Consider the following 17,687-nt stretch of genomic DNA (forward strand, 5'->3'; position numbering starts at 1 on the left):
CTGATGATAGGAGATAATTCCCTTGTGTTCAATTTAGCAAAACCTTGGCCAAGGTAATCCTTGTGAGGAGTCACAGAATTTCTAAGGTTGAATCTTAAGAGTGGATGTACTATTACAGAGTTGACAGAACTCTGATGTCATCCAGGCATTAGGAGTCATAGGGATGAATTATACGGTAACCATAGTTCAAGGGTTCCAGAATATTGCTTTGCAATTATTCGGCCTATCCGGACGTCGGGTACTATTGCTAGATGGTCACTTCAATTAGTATAGGAAGTCGTTCTTGTGCTACCGGCTTAGGTTCGAACCTATGGGGTCACATGCATAGAAGTTTCTAGGTTGATCAAATGGCTGATCGACGATTAAGAATCGTTCAAGGGTACATCGGTTAATTCGATTGATAAATTACCCTAAGCAAAAGTTGCAGTAAAATAAGTATTGAATTATTGAAGGATTAATTAGCAATTACATTGCTAATGAACTCAGTTGATTGAATGATTGAGCTTAGGTTAAGCCAAATTGAATAAAATTCAATTTGGGCTATATCAGGGTTTGACCTAATTGGATTAGATTCGATCCGAGCTAATTAGGCTCGACCCAATTAATCGAACTTGACCCAATTGGATTGAGCTTGACCCAAGCCTATTAAAAGTCCTTATTTGATAAGGATTCTAAGTTCAAAAATTCAGAAATTGATAAGAAGAAGAATCCCTAAATTTTAGGACCCTAGCTTTCTTTCTTGGAGAAGAAATACACCTCATTCTTATCCCTAAAAGTAGTGATGCCTATCCTCTTTATTTTTGGCCAATTTTTGGCATGAGAAAAGAGGAGGAGTGGGGTTATTTTTCAGAAAAATATGGCGCCTCAAATCTTCTTAAAAAGATAGGAATTAAATTCCTAATTTGTAGGGACTGCATGGCGCATCAAGCAGGGTGGCATACGGCTAAAGTTTGGGGTGCAATAACCCCATGATTTTTAGGGATTCATGGCACAAGATTAAAAGAGAATTTGTTCACCTCTTAGCTGTCGATTCACCAGAATTTTTTGAAAATTTTATTAGCCAAATTCGTTGGCCAAAAGAGGTGTGAGGCGTGGGGGGTCTTTTGGCTATAAAAAGACCTCCACACCTAGGGTTTGCATGAGATGGTCTTTAGAAAGGGCTCTAAATTCTGAAAAAATTCTGAGAGCCAGCCGCCCTCTCTCCTCCTTCTTCTCCTTCATCTCCATCCTTCATCCTCTCAAAGAAGAATCAAAAGTTGAGTATTTCAAGAGAGAAAAGTTCAGCCACTGTAGCATCTCTACACTGTAGCACCTCTACACGTGCTAGCACTCCTGCAGTTATAGATCTTCCTAGAGCTTCGCATGGACTATCCATAGAGGCCGGATGCATGTGCGGCTATACAAGGTGATCAAGGCATCATCAAAGTTCTCAAAGCAAAAAGGTATGAGATCTGTTCTCATTAGAAATTAGGATTAGAAATCAACTAGGTTGCTGAAATTCTACATGACTACATGATAGACATAAAATCATGCATACTTGTTTAGGATAAATGTTTAAAGTCCTGAATCTATTTTTGTTGTAGAGATATGATCTCTAGCATACATAGAAATTAAATAGTTTAATTTATGCTTCCGTTGTAAAATTTTTAAAAATATATGCATGCGACCACTAGGGGCTCGTTTGGTTCGCGGGAAAAGAAGGGGGGAAACGGGAAAGTAATGAGATGCCTCTTGTTTGGTTGGAGTTTTCAAAGGAGAGAGAAGGGAAAGTTATATTCCCATGGGAATGTGATTCCCACATTTCATGGGAAAGTCTTTCCCATGAGAAACATGGGAAAGTTACTTTCCCATGAGGCGGGAATCACTCCATTTTTACTTTTTCCCAAAAAGTCCCTTCAGCATTAAAGAAGCATTAAAGAGGCATTAAAAATCTAATTTTTATTAAGGGCATAATAGGAATTATATATAACTTTCTTAGGAAAGTGGATGGCCAACCAAACATAAGCACCTTGGAAATTTGTCACTTTTCCATGGTCAACCAAACATGCCAAAAGTACTTTCTTAGGCATTCTTTTCCTAGGAATTTGTTTTCCAGAAATCATATTCCTAGGAAGGAAAATGCTTCCCGCGAACCAAACGAGCCCTAGAGTTCCCAACACTCCGACCACAGGGGCTTCACCATTGCTGTTGTTCGACCACCCTCTCCATCTGCCTTCACTGTCTCCGTCCCCTTCTCTCGCCCATCCACCGTCGCCTTGCTGCCATCTGCCGTCGCCCGCCGGTCCTCCTCCATCCTGTTGCCATGATCGGTCGTCGCCACCGCCTCCACCCCGCTCCCATGCGCCATCTCTCGCCCCACTAGCGCCGCCCCACCTTTTCACTCCAAGCCCCTTTCACGATGCACCAATTTCTCTTGGTCAGCCAGAAATAGCGGCCATAACCAGACCGCAGGATTTTCTCGTAACGGAGTTATAGCCGAACCGAAGACAGTCAAATAAATCAACGGCACGGCATCCAACTCCCGTAGTCTCCGGCTCTGCGGTATACTTTGTCGGATCTGGTTCGATGCACCTATGAATAGATATGAAAAGTGCCCAGAAACAGGGACACTACTTTGTCGGATCTGGTTCGATGTCTCTATGAATAGAGATGAACAGTGTCGAGAAAAGCGGACACGTTTGAAGCCCGGGCGTTCATGCCTGCTTGGGATACGATCACCTCCCCGTTATGTTTGCTCCTCTTCCCCTTTTTGATTTCGCTGTTCTCTACTTCTTCGATTTGGATTCTCCTCCATATTTTTTCGCCGCTGTTTATGGAGAGGAACAAGGAGGGCTATTTGTGGCTTTTTGACCGTCTGTTATTCTCATCGATCGGGAGGCCTGGACCACTTTCCTCAACCATCGTGACGCATGAGCTGATGCATATCGGTATGTAAAGTCTAAATAGGCGAGAGTTAGCCTTTCTTTTTCCCTTTTCCATTAAACAATAATTTGGAATAGAAGAGTGAGAAGATAAAAGAACCGGAATCTGATGCTATACTTTTTGACTTCTTGATAGTAGTGGATTCTTCTTTAATCCAGCGGACCTTTTGATCTCCTGATTCCTCTGGGGCTGGAAAGAGGCTTGTTTGGTTGAGCAGAGCCAGAGACGCTTTATTTATTTATTTATTTTCTCGGATTCCTGATAGCTATGGCGGCGAACACGAACCCATTGTTGAAGAAGGTGTACTATGAGAACTGCCCGGGTTGCAAGCAGGACCGGAGGAATGAGGTCCATCTGGGAATACCTTATAAAGAATTCTTTTATATATGGGTCGTCACACTGTGCTCTGGTAAAAGAATTTTCTGGAATCTAGTTTCTTCTCTTCTAACATCTTTAAGCTCTTTCATTTGTCATATGGCCTGTATATTAGTTGTTCTTTTACAAGCATGGCGCCAGAACATTTGCTAAAACTTTGAAGGACCCTCTTTGCGTATTTAGCTTGTGATATGATCATGAAGGTGTTTTCCTTCTTATTTTTGAATAATATTTCTACATTTTGTTTACATGTTATACGATTGAGAATTCATGTGCAATGAGTAATGAGCTGATATAAGTTCATCAAAGGGGTGGGTAACCTAGAATTGATCCATTATTTGAAGTTTGAACAGAGAAGGCGGAAAGTGGGATATCAATGAAACTTTTTATCATTTGGGCTTTTTGGAATTTGAAGCCATTACCCTTTGAAACCAGATAAGTAGATGCCTTTCTTGGCTTGATACAGTCCAATTTAAGATTTGGATGGATCTTTTTTCTAAGTTTCAACCCTTAAAATTTGTTACAACGGAGTATAAGAATTTGTAAATAAAAATAAACTAAAGATCCCTAATAGAAATTTGACAGCGAATTGATGGAGAACTTGGAAGCAGTTGCTTGGCCTGAATGGACTTGAATGCTCTGCACCAACTCTCTTTGATAGTGGAAGATATGATCTTTAAGCTCGCACTTAAAGCACTTGCATATTTCTTGTTTTTCTCTCTCTTTCTTTTCTTTTCTATTATCAACTCTTTTCTTCTCCTTATCACTTCTTTTTCACTCATTGTCTTCCTTAGGTATTCTTATACATTTATAACTTCAAAAAGTGGTTGGAAGACGTTTATAGCTGTTAGACAGGCCGAAAGAGCTGTTGGGAGGTGAAACAACCATTTTGATTTTATAGAAAAGCTAGCTGTTAATGTTGTCAGATGCAGACGGGTCGACTCGACTTCTTCAGAGGTCGACTTGTGATTTTCAGGATTCGACTCGAGATAGCTCTTGTTTCTGTTGTGCTCTATCTTTCACCTGTGGCCATTGTGGGTTTGACTCTTCTACTCTTTGGGGTCAACTCATCTATGACTAGGGATCGACTCGTTGTCCTCTAGGGTTAACTCGCTAATATATTGATTTTGGCTTCTTTCTGTCTTCTGTCTGTGGCCATTTTGGGGTCGACTTGTTAGCTTCTGGGGTCGACTTGTATTTAACAGGAGTCGGCTCGTGATCTTTAAGGGTCGACTCGCTAACATGCTGAGTTTGACTGATTTTTGTCTTTCTTCTGAGTCTGTTTTGAGGTCGACTTGATTGATCTAAGGGCCGACTCGTGAATGCATGGCAGTCTTTGTTGATATGCTGGGGTTGACTTGTGTTTTTCTGAGGTCGACTCTTAAAACTGCCCGAAATTGAAGTTTTCTATTTTTGCTTGTCGACATTGATGAGTCAGCTAGTAGTGTTTCTGGGGTCGACTCCTCTTAATTTAGAGCTTCATAAACTTGAGTTTCATTCTTCTACATTAAGAGTTTTGGATTGATATGTTTTTGGTTTTCTATGAGCATTCTAGGACACTCCAAATAGGTAATTAGTAAACTTTTTACTCAAACATTTTGTATCATCAAAATCAAACCTTTTAAGTCAATAGGTGCATTCCGTTCCATGGAAAAACTGGGATAGCTTTGTCCCACGAAATTTAAAACCTTGACATAGGTTCTCTAGGAAGAAGGCAATAGCTTCAATCAAGTTGCATTTATACTCTATTGATCCATTTGAGCTACTCTTGATTTGTTGAACTGCATGTATTGTATGTGATCAAACCAAGTAAGAGTAGAAAACCAAAAGTGAAAATTATCCTGATTCCTGATGTACCTTATGTGATCAAAACAAGTAAGAATAATAAACCAAAATTGAAAATTATCCTGATTACTGATGTCCTCCTAATTTTCCAAAAGATCTAATGAAGTGATTTCGCATAAAACTCATAAAATGGCAGTTTGTGAACAAGAGCAATAACTACCGCACGGTCGATTGATGGTAGTCCTTGCAACTAGAGCAGCATATCTCTTACAGGCTCTTGGAAAAAGACAAGGATATCAATCAAGTCTCATTACATTTGACTGATACTTTGAGGTATCCTTGCTTTTGTAGATGCACATGAATGAGATAAGGATATTGATCACCAATAAAGGAATAAGATCCCAAGCCTTAGTGTGCAAGTGAGAAGTAAAATTAGTTGTAACCATTTGCCATTCAGGAAGACCGGTACAATTGTGATATTTCTGTGGCTTCTAATGCGATTGGATAACTACAAATTGAAAAATTAACAACCTTAAGGAGTTTGCTATTCAAGAAATACTAATATGTAAACCTCTTTATAAATGGTGATCATAAATATGTTAATTAGATTCTAGAGAACTTGAAAGCTGGAACAAACAAACCTAAACTGAGAATATAATATGGACTATGAATGGCCTTTCAACAGACACGTCAACATCTAGTTGCCTAAAGAAAATCTCAAAGATGAAAGTCCCATTGATATTATAAATTGAATTGTCTATGATAGGGGCAGAGAAAAAGGATCAAGAAGAAAACTTAAATAAGAAGATTCCATCTTAGTTAAGAAAGTTTAGGTTAATGAAGACAAGTCAATTGATATGGGAAGGAAGATAACTGAGCATGATTGTGAAGGTATATTACCAATATAAACATGAATTTACAAAAGATCAACTGTAATATGTTAGTTGTTTTTATATGTTAAAAGGCAGATATAGCTGAAACAGACATGTGTATAGTTAACTCAAAATATGGAAGAAGAATGATGAATCATGCATGCATGTCCAAAAATGAGAAGAGTGATGAAAGTTGGTGGTACACTTTTGATAGGTTGACATGCCTGCAGTTAGCATTTGGCAGGCAAGCACTAATTTAAGAAACATGCACACACATGCACACATATATGTGCACACGTACACACACTTGTACCTGTATATGTATAAATACATGCTTAAGTTAAGACAGGAAAATATTTTACTTATAACATGAGCAGTACAAGGGTCGCCTGTTAACCTGTGTACATTCGTGCACCTTGTAATGGAAATATCTGTTGCAGATCATTCAATTTTTTTGTACTTTCTTTTGCTTGCTTGCATGCATCTCTTCTTGATTAGTTTATCCACATTAAATTTTGTTTTCAACAGTTTTCTCATATTTATTTTTCTCTCAACATATCCCTTAACTCGTCGTATTTTAATTTTGTGATTGCCTCTTTCAGCCCTACCAATATCATCATTGTTTCCCTTCCTTTATTTCATGGTATGTATACCACCATCCAAATTTTTTATTTTTCTTTTATTAGCCATGCTAATGTGTTTCATATAATCTTAAAATACTAAACTGATATAGTCAAGATTTCCTGATCTTTAGAGGGAAGAAAGCAAAAAATTGATATGCACCTTGACCTTAATCAACAAGGATCGGATAATAATCTATAAAATTTAGCAATCTTTCTCTTCTCAAATTTTGCAATTGTTTGGGATTACATTTCTCATTCTTGGCTAAGAAAACTAAGGACCTACCACGAAATCTCGAAGGTGAAGCTTTGTGGCAAGAGCATTAACTGAATGCCTGGTTTATTATAATGATTCTTTTTCTCGGCATATTTATTTGTCACTATGGTAGTTAATCAATTAATTTGCATAGCCTCTTCATGGAAGGACCATTCATTTCATCTAAAAAGTATGATATATTAAGCAAGGCAATTTTCCTCCTAGTTTCTTTAACAAGAAAAACAAGAAAGCACACATATACTTTGCCAATTATTCTTCCCAAGTATAGCTATCCCCTCAAAAGAAAAGAACTAGACATCATATTCTCCCTCAACAACTTCAGCACAACCTTTCCACCCTCAAAGGTGATTGCCATTACGATTGGCACCATGATATCCTTAGTTCCTATCTCTCCTTGTTTACCACATGGTAACTTTCACCATCATCACCTTGGTGCCACAAAAATTAACCAATTGTTGGTGCTACCATTTTCCCATTCACATTTCAATGACCACCATAATGACACGGAAAGATGGGCTGATGGGTGGGATTGCAAGATGGTGTTAATTGTCATAGTGGAGTAGTGGGATAAATGGGAACAATTGTGTGGTGCTTGACTGGTGATGTGAGTGGTGATTGTAATAACTGTATATTGGCTGATAGCTATGGAATATATGGAAGCAAGCCGGTATTAGTTTGGTGGGATCATGGCAGTGGTGGCCTGTACATTGAATGGAAGATGAATTAGTCCTAGAAAATTCTTTTTTAGATACCATAACTCATTAAATGCTGGATGTTTAATGACAACTGGCGCAGATAAGAGACTTGCATATTGCCAAAAGAGAAGAAGATATTGGATTTTATGCAGGCTTTGTGGGTGAGTTTTTTACATGCTGCATTTGTTACACTTTATGTTGCATATGCAATATGTTTCTCTTAAATGATCAAAGAAGAGTCCCTATGTCCCCCTTGATTTTATTCTAAAAAAAGATCTTCTTTTTTTTATTTATTTGAAGGATCTGCATTTATGTTTGGGAGAGCTTTGACATCTGTATTTTGGGGAATGGTTGCTGACCGATATGGGAGAAAACCAGTTATAGTGATTAGTATTGTTTCGGTGTAAGCATTTTTTGTCCTGTTCGCTAAACAATTTTAATTTGTTGAAGTTTGGTCTGTTCTTTGTTTGATGTATATGGCTTTTCCATTTCCTGATGTTGACCTTGTTACATTGACTGTGTCAGAATTGTGTTTAATACACTTTTTGGGCTCAGTACTAGCTATGTGATGGCGATTACCACAAGATCACTTCTTGGATTTTTATGCGGATTACTTGGCCCAGTAAAGGTACTCTTTAAAATGCATATGGATGGTCAAGTAGGTTAATTCAAATTGTTGAAGATGTTGGTTTTGTTTTGTATAGTTGTTTATCTCATTCTAAGCTTGTGCACTTGAAGGCTTATGCTTCAGAAGTCTGCCGAAAAGAACATCAAGCTTTGGGATTATCACTTGTATGCTCTTATACATTTTCTCCTTAGGCTTTTTTATTCGGGTTCCGTTTCACTTACTTTCCGAAATGTAATTGAATTTTAGGTTAGTACGTCACGGGGCATAGGTTTGATTGTTGGTCCAGCAATTGGAGGTTTCCTTGCACAGGTAATGATACATTTTAATCTTTTCCATGGATAACTTGTACAAGCACGTTGTTGGATATGTATAATTGCAGTTTGCATCATTATGTTTGATGTCGCTTTGGTGACGAAAGGGGTATGAAGGTTAAATACTGTTAAGAGTAATCCTAAACTAAAGGGATTTAACAACTCGGTGAAATAATTTGAATTGATATTATTGTTCCATGATTTGAAATTATATATAAACATTAGAATTGAGAGGAAACTAAGTTATGAATTGTTTTTACATGTATTATATATAGAGAATCCAGTATAATTTTGTGAAATTTTTACAACATTCATGCCAAACATGCAAACGAATACAGGAAAGCAAGTGTTGCTCCTGTTTCCTGGTTTTAGCAATTAGAAAGCGAGTTAATTGGCATCCTTGGGTAGATTGAGGGACGTCAAAAATATTTCAGCTGAAACTTGAGAAACTGATTTGCACTATTGCTAATGTTTGTTGCCTTGGACACTTAGGCTATTGCCTGCACAATATATAGATGTCGACGAGCCCAGGCATCCTTGTCTACACTATCATTCATAGATATGTATGTGCATACGTTATAGACTATAGACACTATGTATATGTAAAGTGTAAACATATATATAGTTGGCATATTTGTGTTTGTGGACATGTACATATGTATGTGTGCTTGTAATTATATCTCAACTTTATGTACTCAAATCCTAGCAAACTCACCTAAGAAAGCCTTAATAATAAACCCAGAGTTAAAGGTACTTAAGTTGTATATACATCAAATGGCTCTTCTAGATGCTTTGCCTTTGATCAAAAATATAATATATACTCTTGACTCTTGAGTGTTGAGTTTGGGATTAGCAACTGAATCTGCTGGTAGCCCAAAAGCAGCAAAAATTTGATAATTTCTTGACAACTCAAATAGCTCTTCCCCCTACAGCAATATCATCTGGTCCTTCACAGTTTCTATTTCTTGTAACACCTTTAAGCAAAATACTTCTTTGTTGTGTGTGTGACTAAAGTGTTCTGTTCTTTTGATGAACTACACTTAGAAGTTTAAAAGGGATTCAAATATATCAGAATTGTGATCATAAGGAAAAATGGTTTTTTATTCAAAACTCTAGGTCTAAGCTCCACCCTCAAGCAAGATTGATGATTGAGTAGCTTGACAATTTCTACAACTTGAGTTAAAATAACAATGACTTGTTGTCGCTTATGTTATTTTTTATCTATGAACTACAATATGTTTTGAAAGTGTTTTTAATTATTTGAGTTTAATGTTGTGCCTCAAGACATGCTAAAATGTCTAATATTGAACTTTGAAAACTGGTATTGTCGTATGGAGTAGTGGGATTGAAGACTTGTTTGGTTACTTCATGCTAATCATGTTGCCTATCAGTCACCAGGATGATATGCTACGTCCATTGCCTAGGATCCCATGAACTACTTGATGGTATGCTAAATTGGATGGAATGCAGCATGTAATTGTACGTCAAAAAAATGTTGTATACATACAAAGCTCTTTCCTTCTTGTGGATACTGCTTGAAGGCCAAGCAAGGTCATTAAGGTCTGTAATTTCGGTACTAGGTTGTACTAGGTATTGGGTACCTTACTGGTACTATCAAATAATACCATATTGACACTCACCGGTTTAGTACTGGTACAACATTTTCTAATTTTTTGTTTTTTAAACTTTTTTTTGTTTTTGAGGATCATTAAAGTTTTATAGATGTTTAAAAGGAAAAAAGGAGGGGAAGAAGAGAAAAAGAAAAGAAAGAATGGAAGGAAGGAGGATCTTATGAGAAAAGATCTTGGTTCCAGGATGTGAACCTAATATGTAAGGCTAATTTCATCTAAATGATAAGACCTGGATGAAGAATTACAAGATTTTAAATTATGCCTTTTGGTATATTGTCATCTTTATTTTTTTAATTTAATTTATGTAATCTTGAATAATAATGATCTTAGTATTTTATTTTGAGATTCATTTGGTGTTTATATGGATTTAATATCTAGTTTCGTCTTTGGAAAACATCTCATGCATCTATTGATGAATTTTAGAAAATAGAGAAAAAACATTAAGGGCTAGGCGTATTTTTATATATTTTAGGTTTTAGTAATTCATGCCATGTAGGCCCTCTATGATCTTTTCAGTTTTTTTCCTTCTTCTATAAATAGTGGTACTTAGAAATACAGTATCTTTTCTTATTTATGTTTTCCTCATATGCTGATTGTTTTGTATACTGCTTAACACCAAATTCAGGTAGCAAAGAAGAAGAAGGAAAGAAAGAAAAGGAAAGAATAGGAAAAGAAAAGAAAGAAAGGAAGGAAAGAATAAGGAAAGGAAAGAAGAAAGGAAGGGAAGAAGAAGAAAAGAGAAAGAAAGGAAGGAAGGAAGAAGAAAAAAGAAGGAAGGAAGAAAAAGAAAGAAAGAAGAAGAAAAAGGAAATAAAGAAAAGAAGAGAGAATAAAAAGGAACAAAGTAAGGAATGAAAGAAGGCAAAGGGAAGAAAGAAGAAGGCCAAACCGCTTCAAACAAGTGGAACTGGGTGGTTTTGCTCGGTTCCACCAAGTTCGAGTTAGTATGTCCTGAATTGGGCAGTTTGAGATGGTTTGGCTGATCCTGAAGGCCATGATTATAGGTAATACACATGGAGACAAGTATGTGGAACTCAAAATGTTTTTATCATCCCATAAACTGATGGTGAATCAACTACAAAGAGTTTTAGATATCAAAGGTAGAGTATGTATCTCACAAACAGATCCATAATTTGGAAAAATATCTCACATATAGAGATCTTTCCTTCTCATGGATAAGATGTTAAGATCATACTATCGGACCAAGTTTGCACTACTCTCTAGACTTTTGTGGGGGGTTGCTGCTATGTATAATATTAAAATGGGCTCCGCCATTGCATCCTACTACAGCAAAGCTCGATGATCACCATCAGACAGTTGGCTGTCGAGATGCCTTGACTTGCTTCAAGAGAAATGTGATAGTACGTGGGTCCAAAATTTCTGGGACAACGTACACCAATCCTAGGTGTTTTCGCAGGGATGACTGCAAAAGAAAGAGAGGGATTAGTCTACATAATGGAGTAAATCATTCAGTGAATGGATAAAAAAGACTGATACTAACATAAGCGACACATACTAGGAAGATTGGCAGGGAAGGAAATGGAAGTCACTATTTCTTTCCCTATTAAAACGTCCGAAACAAAAACAATATGTAGAAAATGATTGCCGTGTTATGCAGAGGTGTTATGCAGAGATTAACCAGAGCGCATGCATGAATTCAAAAGTGAGAACATTATAGGAGAAAAAGAAGAGAGAGGGTGGAGTCATGGAGAAGAATGAAGCAGCCCCTCAACGTATGATTGCCACCATTGCCTACACTTGGGGGAGGACCTTGCTGGAGTTCCCTTTTAGCTTCTGTAGGCATCGGAGCCATCACCAGATCCTTTCCATTGCTTACTCACTCTTAGATATTTCTTGGATGTGGATGTAATGCCTAGAGTGGCGGACTAAAGGGGTACTGATCATGGTCTGCCGTACCGGTCCGTACCGGCCGGTATGGGCTGATACGTACCGGTCCGGACTGGGACCGGTACCGGATCAGCGTGAAATCTGGTACCGGTAGTTTATTGTTGAAGAACCGGTACGGGGCCAGTACGGAACCGGTTCGGGACCGGTACGGACCGGTACGCCACCGGTACGCCACCCGATTTCGTACCGGTCCGGGCCGCCACCGGTACCGATACGGCGGACCTTGGTACTGATAGTAGGGATCTCAGTGGGTAGATAAGCTCAAAATCCATTTAAAAAGGTCAATCAAAGTGGAGATGAGATAAGATAACTTAGTTACAATGTGTCTTTGCAAATAATGTTTCTTTGCAAAATATATTTGGATGGCAAGATTTTGCCATTAGAATGTTGGGACAGCTGTGCTGGCAGCTGGAGAATCAGACCTTGGGATGGCATGGTTCTACATCCAAGCATTTTGCTCTGTGCAATGCTCAGTAAATCGTTATAACTTTCAGTAGAAGCTTCATTCCTGAGTTGATGCCCTTTCCAACAGGTATAACATTGACTAAATTTGAATTTAATCCAAATTGAGTGTTGTAGAATATGCTGGTTTTTTGATTTAATGCCCTTTCCAAAAAGTATAATTTTGATCTCGTTTAGGCTCATAGAAAAATGTGAAGAATTTCCAAAAATCAGGGACTTATTTTGTTCAAAGCATGTGAGCTATGCATGCATGTTGGATGCGTATGGGTGATGCAGTTGGCCTTTGAGGGTTAGTGACACCAGATTAATAGCCATCACACATATGAACACTTCTTTTTTCTTGGTAGAGTGCCAAAAGTAGGGTGTCTACATATATGAGGCTATAATAGTACGTAGTACATGTGAAAACAAGCATGTAGAACATAAAAGTCATTATCCCATATATTGATGATGAATTTAATTGTTGAGAATTCTAGATACTAAATGTGGAATAATGCATTTTGCAAAAATATCCATAAGTTGCTTAACGAATTAGACATGAGGAACAGCTAAAGTAATAGGACGTAAGCAACAAATAAAATAGCAATCTGTTTTATTATGCTTATACACTTCGAAAAGACAAATTAGTAGGAGGCTAAATATTGCTACCACATAAAGGGGGGAATAGGACAGAACATGGTTTGCCGTACCGGTCGGTACGGGCCGGTACGGGTTGGTACCGGCCGGTACATACCGGTACCGGACTCTACCGGTACGGTACAGCTACATATTTCGGTACCGAACCGTACCGGCCCGTACCGACCGGTACCGGCCCATACCGACCGGTACCGGCCCAAACCGACTCGGTACCGGCCCGAACTGATCAGTCCATACCGGCTCCAATTTTTTTTTGATTTTTAGCCCCATCGGTACAGTATCGGTTCGGCTCGGTTTGGTTCGGTACCGTATCGGTGCCCACCGGTACGTCGGTACAGTCGATACCGCGTACCTTGGGACAGAACAATATTATTCCCATGTCGGTCAAAGCCTAATAACATTTTGAGAAGTATTGGATTCATGCAATACTTGATGTCAATATTGATGAAAAATCAAACATTCCTTTTCTTTCTTTTAGGGAGACGAGATTTTCAGCAAATAAGAGATCACCAATCTGTAGGATCACAGGTCAGTCAGTGTTAGTGCTTATGTGAAGCTCGATGGCTGATGTTGACCAACAGAAGAGAACAATAACTAATGCCCAGAAATTGTCAAGAATGGAGAAATGGTTTCATCGTGATGAGGGGATAGTAATCAAGGAGAAGGTAGTTAACCATGCAGCAAAATGGATAATGTCTGATAAGAATCTCATATATAATGAGCCCCAGCAAATTCCTGACTGACAATATGATGCAGCACTCTATCCTCCTAGCAGAATGATACATATAGACATTCCGATGTATTAAGTAATTGTATCATAAGGAATCTGAAAACTTCTAATGTTGTACCAAATGAAATTATTAATACCAGACAAAAATAAGGAAAAAAATGAATATATTTCTTTAAAATGGATCATGATATCACACATTTTCTGTTTTATAGGATTTCAGGAGTGCTTGGGAGGTCAGGTTTAACTTCTCCTTGTGTTAAGTAAGATCCATCTTTCCTCAGAAGAATATAAGTTTTCCTTGAGTTAATGATAATATGTATGACAGGCTACTGATTTTTCTCTGTTGGAGTAAAATCAAACTCCGGAAAACCAATATTAGAACCATGGAATGCCGTACCGGCCCGTACCGGCCGGTACGTACCGGTCCGGTCCTAGACCGGTACCGGAACGGATAAAAAACCAGTATTTCCCGGTTTTTTATCCGAACCGGCCGGTACGGGTGCGTACCGGCCGGTTCGGGCCCGTACCGGTGCGCCGGTACGATTTTTTTTTTTTTAGAACCACAGCGCCGCGCGCTGTGGTTTTTGAAACCACCGGTACCGGCCGGTACGGACTGGACCGGACCGGTACCGTACCGGTCCGGCCGGCCACCGGTACGCCGACCGGTACCGGTACGGCGGACCTTGATTAGAACCATAACAGAAGACTTGAGATACATTCAACATTATTCTCTATAAATGTACAAGACTCTGGAGGGCGAACAGGGGTCAAAATGCAAAATAATTCAAGGAAATGACTGAATAAAATAGGATCAGTTACACTGGAACAATTTCCATATGATACGAAAAAATTGGAGGAATGAGATGTCTATAGGTCATACTTTCATTAGCAAGAAGCACATGTTAACAAAACTATTTTTGACAGTACAGCTCCAGTATGTTTATAATATGAAGATACTAGCCTTCATAGTAGACAAGAAGATTTAGAGGCTTCTCATAGTTTTGATTGTATAAGTTGTATTGTCTTGTGATTATCATGAACAAACTTGATGTGTACCTAATACTTGAATTACAACTTTCTGAACATGCCTTTTGCTCTGTCGTCTTTTTCTCCAACTTATTGTTGTCTATATTTATCTTTCCGTTTATCCTAATATGTTCTCTGGTAGCTTCATGCAAATGATATGCCATCTTATGAGTTCATGCTATCAATTTTAGATGTTCTTCTTTTAAATAAAAAAAAGGGTTTATATTATAAGCTAATGTAATCAACACTGAAAATCAATTTTGGTAATATAAAAACTCTTTTCATATTTTCTGCTGTACTTTTTTTTAAAAAAATATGATGCGGCGTCTTAATATAGTGTTTGTGGATGCATATTATGCCAGCCTGCAGAGAAATATCCAAATATATTTTCTGAAGATTCTTTATTTGGGAGGTAAATTATGTCCATAATTCAATTTTCTTACCCAAATTATTCATTCTTTGGCTAAAAAACATTGCCGCAATTAATTGCAGATTTCCATACTTTCTGCCATGTCTTTGCATATCACTCTTTGCAGTTGGCGCATTTATAGCCTGTTTTTGGCTTCCAGTAAGTTTTCTTTCTTATGGCTAGCATATAAGGATTTTAGTATGTAATCTAGTTTATATGAATAATCTCAAGTGCAATGCTGGTGGTGTATGTGCATCATGTGTCAGATTTTTTTTTTTCGGGCCCTATGTGAGGATCCGTGCGAGCGTGTTTAGTTCTACATCGGTTATTCACCGGAGAGATCTTGAGTACTTGTACAGGACTAAGGAATCTAAAAAAATACCTTTCGGCTAGCCTTTTTGGATGAAGTGCTGGGTTGTTACAAATGGTATCAAAGCGGACCCAACCTATAACCCATGTGGATTAAGGAACACTGCAGCACAGACTCATTAATGCTGACCATGGGCCGATCGTGGTGCTCGTGATTAGATTTAAATGGATTTGGACCCTTAGCCTGACGAGGACGTTAGGGCTTAAATGAAGGGAGTATGTAAGGATCCATGTGGGCATGTGTTTAGTCCCACATCGATTATTTGGCGGGAAGATCTTGGGTACTTATACAGGACTAAAGAATCTAAAAAAATACCTTCCAACTAGTTTTTTTGAATGAGGTCCTGGGTTGTTACACCAAACATGGGACTACCTACTAATTCTCATAGGGCCATTCCTAATCTTACTATTTGTAGACATGTTAACCTTGCTTAAGTTGCTTGTTTGGCTTCCCTACTTTGTGACCCAAAATATGCTCTGTGATTAACTAGTCAATGCTATGTTATATGGAAGCGTTGATATTATATCAAAGAGAGAGAATAAAAATATTTGAATTTAGTTAAAAGTGTTCGAATGGTTTGTATCATTCTTTTCAGCACTCTGTGGTAGTACTCCAACTGGATTCTCCTATAGTATAAAAGATAATCTAAAATTCCATATACAATGTTTCAATAATTCATGTTGAAGTAAGCAGGACACACCATTTTTGATGTTCAACGGAATGCTATTCTTAGTCATGTCCTTATCCTAGATTCTAGGAAGTTTTGGCACTCTATGGAGTTGTAAATGCTTAAATATCCACATAAATATAGCTAAAAGCTAACCATATCAAAGCATTATATTGAAAGATAATCTGAACATTCTCTACGCAATTGACTTCAACTTCTGCATGCTTTTTCTTGTCTTTTAGGAAATAACCTTCCAACTATTGCCAAATCTTTATGATTGCTTAAATTATCTCATTTAGATCTACCAAAATCCTACATTTTTCCTCTAGAGCGCTTAACAATTTTGGACTTGAATAGAATTTTTATGTTGGAGCAAGGTTTGTCGAACCGGTACCGGGACCCATACTAGTCATGAAACTAGACCATACTGACACACAGTATGCAGAGGCGTGCCATTTCTGAACCGGCATGCCAATTCTTTTTTCAATATTTTTTTAAGTTTGAATTATTGGTAATCTTTTTTTTTTGATTTTTCAATGATTTTAACTATAATTTGATATTTTTTGATATTTTTTGATTTTTCTATGATCCCGATACATCCTAAATGATGCCTCTAGATATTTTAGAGTGATGCAAGGTATAAAATGATTATTGAGATATTGCATGCTAAAAGAAGCAACATAAAATATCCTAAAATCAATTAGTGAGATAAAAAAATAAAATAATACAATCAATTATATATATTTAAAATGCTGCATACATATCAATATCTAAAATCTTATCGAGTGCCAATGTCCCTCATAGATATTTGGATCATTAGCATAATCAGGAGGCACATCAACCCACCTAACCAAGTAGCATTGTAGTCCTGTACGCTTATCCCATGAAGAACCCGCTCTAGGTTATAACCAGTCTAGGGTCTCTGGCTGAAGCTCTGGCTTTGCGAAGTGTCTTCTGATTGATAATATGACTGTGGAGGGGTCCATCCAAATATGCCAACATTAAAATCTGATCCGTAAGATGCTCTAAGTTGCGTAAGATAGTAGTCACCGGAAGACGATGCGTTGGACCATATCCATATCCGTATTTATATATATCATAGGCTGCATGTGGCTGCAGATAAAATGATTTAGTATACGACTCGAAATTTGATACATCTATGAATTTTACTCCACGTGCGAGGTCATCTAGAGCTGAATTGTATCCTTCTGAATAACCTCAAAAAGCCCAACTTTTATATGCAATTGTTCCTCGCAGGATCTACCAGATCGTACACCGTGGTCCCTATCATATGGAGCATGCCTTTTCTTTTTCTTTTTTGCTGCACTGAGCAGCTGCTTGCTTTTTCTTTGTGCCTCTCTCT

The 17,687-nt window shown here is 37.9% G+C and overlaps 1 protein-coding gene across 10 annotated transcripts in view; it reads left to right on the forward strand.

Annotated features, from left to right (window-relative positions):
- The first annotated feature begins 2,138 nt into the window (after positions 1–2,138).
- Positions 2,139–17,687, forward strand: part of LOC103695484 (probable peptide/nitrate transporter At3g43790) — a 58,553-nt gene continuing 43,004 nt past the window's right edge. For 2 of the 10 annotated variants that reach the window (XR_005509711.1, XM_039121899.1), the window contains exons 1-10: positions 2,140–2,927; positions 3,058–3,331; positions 6,557–6,597; positions 7,647–7,707; positions 7,847–7,949; positions 8,072–8,174; positions 8,285–8,338; positions 8,421–8,483; positions 15,241–15,290; positions 15,371–15,446. Coding sequence is in view for 8 of the 10 variants with exons in the window: in XM_039121899.1 (XP_038977827.1) it covers positions 3,190–3,331; positions 6,557–6,597; positions 7,647–7,707; positions 7,847–7,949; positions 8,072–8,174; positions 8,285–8,338; positions 8,421–8,483; positions 15,241–15,290; positions 15,371–15,446 (693 nt within the window). In the remaining 2 variants the exon portion in view is untranslated. Of the gene's footprint in view, positions 2,928–3,057; positions 3,332–6,556; positions 6,598–7,646; positions 7,708–7,846; positions 7,950–8,071; positions 8,175–8,284; positions 8,339–8,420; positions 8,484–15,240; positions 15,291–15,370; positions 15,447–17,687 lie in introns of all 10 variants that reach the window. The other 8 variants (XR_005509712.1, XM_039121898.1, XM_008776824.4 and 5 more) reach the window with 8 other exon arrangements.

The sequence above is a fragment of the Phoenix dactylifera genome, unplaced genomic scaffold, assembly GCF_009389715.1.
Source record: "Phoenix dactylifera cultivar Barhee BC4 unplaced genomic scaffold, palm_55x_up_171113_PBpolish2nd_filt_p 001268F, whole genome shotgun sequence".
NCBI lineage: Eukaryota > Viridiplantae > Streptophyta > Magnoliopsida > Arecales > Arecaceae > Phoenix > Phoenix dactylifera.